The 5,000-nt window shown below is 44.9% G+C and overlaps 1 protein-coding gene across 1 annotated transcript in view; it reads right to left on the bottom strand.

The window, feature by feature from the left end:
• The window catches only part of LOC311124904 (fibrillin-1-like), a gene marked incomplete at its 3' end in the record, with an annotated part of 37,308 nt that extends 32,436 nt beyond the window's left edge, over positions 1–4,872 (bottom strand). Inside the window, 6 exon segments of the mRNA XM_084199001.1 lie at positions 1–92; positions 384–509; positions 2,996–3,121; positions 4,473–4,550; positions 4,553–4,600; positions 4,740–4,872. The exon segment at positions 1–92 is cut by the window's left edge and continues 31 nt beyond it. Coding sequence (XP_084055127.1) covers positions 1–92; positions 384–509; positions 2,996–3,121; positions 4,473–4,550; positions 4,553–4,600; positions 4,740–4,848 — 579 coding nt within the window.
• Between the last annotated feature and the right edge of the window lie 128 nt (positions 4,873–5,000).

The following is a 5,000-nucleotide window of genomic DNA, read 5'->3' as shown; positions in this document are numbered from 1 at the left end:
GTATCCAGAGCGACAGCTGCACTCATAGCTCCCCTCTGAGTTGGTACAGAATGTCTCACAACCTCCGTTCTGGATCGTACACTCATCAATGTCTACATGGAGGAGAGAATTAACACACATACATGTTATTACACACACATCATAACAATGAAACATAACTTGAGACACATGCACATAACTCTTCCTATCCTATACATCATGCATTTCTGTAATTTAAGTCTCAAGGATTTGGTCCCCATGGCTACAAACACTGATTCATATGACACAAAAACAAATAGTACTACATCAACACCACTTTTCCTTTTTAAGGACGCAGACAAATCCATATGATAGTTTAATAATAGAGAACTAACAGTGTAGTCATTGGAACAGAGTTGTCTTACCGACACAGGCCAGTCTGTTCTCTGTGGATTTGTATCCAGTATCACACGAACACTGGTAGCGTCCAATCATATTCACACACTGACCGTTTCGACACAGCTTCTCACTCAGTTCACACTCATTAATATCTGTGGAACACACACACACACACACACACACACACACACACACACACACACACACACACACACACACACACACACACACACACACAACACACACACCATTAAACACACCATTAATAGCAACGCCCCCACTAAACACAGTTAGTCACATCTTGTCTCTACATCTGGAGATCATTGTGAAGCTGTTTAAACAATAGGTCATCCTTCTCCTTTATTCCTAGAGCCTTCCCTTTCTAAATCAGCTATAAAACATAACAAGAGGCAAGATGGGTAAGCTCCTGAGCTCCTGAGTGGCGCAGTGGTCTAAGGCACTGCATCGCAGTGCTAACTGTGCCACTAGAGATCCTGGTTCGTATCCAGGCTCTGTCGCAGCCGGCCGCGACCGGGAGACTCATGGGCGGCGCACAATTGGCCCAGCGTCGTCCAGGGTAGGGGAGGGAATGGCCGGAAGGGATGTAGCTCAGTTGATAGAGCATGGCGTTTGCAACGCCAGGGTTGTGGGTTCGATTCCCACGGGGGGCCAGTATAAAAGGATATGTATTCACTAACTGTAAGTCGCTCTGGATAAGAGCGTCTGCTAAATGACTAAAATGTAAATGTAAATGATGAGTCATCAACTCCAACAAACACTCACACACAAACATGCACGAACGCGTGCATGCATACATGCACGCTGGCACACCCACAAACATGCACGAACGCACGAACACATGCACGCACACACACGCTCCAGTCATAGCAAAGCATCAGTCCATTCCAGTGCAGTCATTGGAGTAGCTAGTCTCCATAGCATGTCTGTATAATGTGAAGTGGTCCAGATGGTCATAGAACCAGTCCCACTCTGCATACCTAGCTATCAGCCATCTATCACCCTAATACATCCCATACATTCATATACACATCCAGCCATTTAGCCCACACACTGATAGACACACACACACACACCGAGACACACACACACTAGGGTTTCATATTTTCCAGAGAATCTACAAATTTTTCTTCCCAAGAACATTTCAAGAAATTACCGGGCATCCCGGTATTCCTGTTCAAACTGGATGTGCTATTTAAAATAATATAGTACCAGTGAAAAAAATCTGATATGATTATACCACTGTAAATGGAAAAATATGCACATGAATCTAACATTTTCTTTTTGTATTTGTTGCAATCTAATCAACTCGAAGTTCTCTCAAAGTCACCACACTATTTCATTGATGTAGCCTAGTTTTAAGGTAGCCTACACTCTTAAAAAAAAGGATTTCAGGGTTCTTCGGGTGTCCTTTGTTGAAAGGGTTCTACATGGAACCCTAAAGGGTTCTTCAAAGGATTCTCCTATGGTGACAGCCAACTAACCCTTTTAGGTTCTATATAGCACCTTTTTTTCTAAGAGCGTAGGCCTATGAAGCACTGTTGGCCGACTGGTTAAATATTATGAGGTCTAGTGAAAATGACATTAGTTTGAGCCTACCACACACACACACACACACACACACACACTGAGCGTTGATGATTGATCATGCAGATAGCAGAGCAGAGAAGGCCATAGAGAAGACAGATTTAGACATTTCATGTAACAGTTCCATTTCGGATCACGCTGTTCATAGAAATAATTTATTATAATTTACTGGTTTCTTGCTATTATTTATGCCAGGAAACGAGAATAGGTTTTGGCGGGAAACCCTAACACACACACACACACACACAATCCAAGACCCACACCAGCGTACATGCAGGGAAACACACATGCAGCCCCCATCTAGCCCACAGACACTTATTAGAGAAGAAATCTGCTGCTTCCTTAGAGTAGACAAGCCCCTGGCCCAGTCACAATACTGCCACTTCCTTCCTCTCTTCCTTCCTCTCTTCCTTCCTTCATTCCTTCCTTCCTTAACTCCTTCCTTAATTCCTTCCTCTCTTCCTTCCTTCCTTCCTTCCTTCCTCTCTTTCTTAATTCCTTCCTTCATTCATTCCTTCCTTCCCCTCTTCCTTCCTTCCTTCCTTAATTCCTTCCTCTCTTCCTTCCTTCCTTCCTCTCTTTCTTCATTCCTTCCTTCATTCATTCCTTCCTTCCTCTCTTCCTTCCTTCCTTCATTCCTTCCTCTCTTCCTTCCTTCCTTCATTCCTCTATTCCTTCCTTCATTCCTCTATTCCTTCCTTCCTTACTTCCTTCCTTCCTTCCTATATTCCTTCCTTCTTTCCTTCCTCTCTTCCTTCCTTCCTTCCTTCCTTCATCCCTTCCTCTATTCCTTCCTTCCTTCCTTCCTCTCTTCCTTCCTTGCTTCCTTCCTTCATTATTTCCATCAATTTTTTATTAAACTGATCAGGTTGGGTTGATGAAACTAATAGGTCGGACGCCGTGCTTTAACCTATCCATCCACATACAGATCAGTGAGTAACTCAAGGGAGGAAAGAGGAAGAATGAAGTCTGGAAGTAATGAAACATAGGCCTATGTGACCCTCGGTCTCACACTGATGAACTCATCACTCACCGAGACAGGCGGATCCGTCGGGGGCGATCTCGTGTCCGTCGGGACACACACACTGGAAGCTACCCTCATTGTTCACACACTCACCACCGCGACACAGCAGAGGGTTCCGCTCACACTCATCAATGTCTGGGAGGAGAAAACACAGAGAGAGAGCGAGACAAACACACTCTCACTCTCACACACACACACACACACACACACACACGCGCACACACAGAAAGATAGACAGAGAAAGAGAGAGAGACAGAGAGAGAAAGAGAGACAGAGAGACAGAGAGAGAGAGTCACATACGTCAGACTTTTATCCATATTTTCTCATCTGTAGTCATTACTACTTTGTGGGAATAATAAATATAATTTCACTCAGTCAGGAATGTGTTCAAAGCCAAGCCATGGCTATTACATAAATAAAGAAATAAACCATTGAACATTAAACATATTCACAGATGGCAGGACATTATGACCAGTAATTGCATATAAAAGCGTCTGGATGGTGGAGTGTGTGTGTGTGTGTGTGTGTGTGTGTGTGTGTGTGTGTGTGTGTGTGTGTGTGTGTGTGTGTGTGTGTGTGTGTGTGTGTGTGTGTGTAAATCAAGCAGTAAAATACAATTATCCGGAGAAAAACGGTAATGTGGGGTGAGAGTGTAGGGAGTGAACTGAGCGTGCTCTAAATGTATGTATGGTATTCCCATAAAGGCCGTAACACGCACACAGCACAGGCCTGGGGAGCAAATCCCTTCATAGAGTGTTTTAAAGGACTGTGGCAGAGTAACTATGGAGATGGAGTTACTATGGAGATGGAGTTTCCTTATGTGTTATTACGTTATATAGACTGAATATGTTTTCATCTGTCATGTACTGATAAGAGGTAGTATCTAGTACTGGGATGGGACAGCTGTCCAGATGTGTCGAGATGTGTCCAGGTGTGTTCAGGTGTGTCCAGATGTGTTCAGGTGTGTCCAGATGTGTTCAGGTGTGTCCAGGTGTGTCCAGTTGTGTCCAGGTGTGTTAAGATGTGTTCAGTTGTGTCCAGGTGTGTTCAGGTCTGTCCAGGTGTGTTCTGGTGTGTGCAGTTGTGTCCAGGTGTGTTCAGTTGTGTCCAGATGTGTTCAGTTGTGTCCAGTTGTGTTAAGGTGTGTTCAGTTGTGTCCAGTGTGTGTTCAGTTGTGTCCTGGTGTGTTCAGTTGTGTCCAGGTGTGTTCAGTTGTGTTAAGGTGTGTCCAGGTGTGTTAAGGTGTGTCCAGTTTGTGTCCAGGTGTGTTCAGGCGTGTTCAGTTGTGTCCAGTTGTGTTAAGGTGTGTTCAGTTGTGTCCAGGTGTGTTCAGTTGTGTCCAGGTGTTTTCAGTTGTGTCCAGGTGTGTTCAGGTGTGTTCAGTTGTGTTAAGGTGTGTCCAGGTGTGTTAAAGTGTGTCCAGGTTTGTCCAGGTGTGTCCAGGTTTGTCCAGGTGTGTTCAGGTGTGTTTAGGTGCTCTACTCACCCATGCAGTTCTTCATCATCATGAAGCCGCTCTCGTAACCTTCAAAACATTCACACTCGAAATCCCCACCCGTGTTCAACATGTGCCCTGACCGCACAGGTCTGGAGAGATACGGCACTCGTCGATGTCTGGGAGGAGAAACACCCACACACATGACCCGCACGCACACACATCACAGTTAGTTTTGACATATACTATCTTGTGTGTCTGAAAGCTTTAGACAGAGCTCTAGATGTATGTTGTGTATGTTGTGAGCTGTAGACTGACCTGTACAGTTCCTCTCATCAGAGTCCAGAGCGAAGCCGTTGTCACAGCGACAACGGAAACTACCGATGGTGTTCCTACACTTCCCATTGGAGCACAAGCTGTGGATCATCTTACACTCGTTTATATCTAAGAGAGAGGGAAGCAAGGAGGGATGGAGGGTGAGAGAGAGAGAGAGAGAGAGAGAGAAAGAGAGAGAGAGAGAGAGAGAGAGAGAGAGAGAGAGAGAGGAGAGAGAGAATAGAGAGAGAGAGAGATAGAGAG

Source organism: Coregonus lavaretus (assembly GCF_964263955.1).
Source record: "Coregonus lavaretus genome assembly, contig: HAP1_SCAFFOLD_5767, whole genome shotgun sequence".
Lineage (NCBI taxonomy): Eukaryota > Metazoa > Chordata > Actinopteri > Salmoniformes > Salmonidae > Coregonus > Coregonus lavaretus.
The sequence above is the reverse complement of the archived record's forward strand: the minus strand, read 5'-3'. Positions and strand labels throughout refer to the sequence as shown.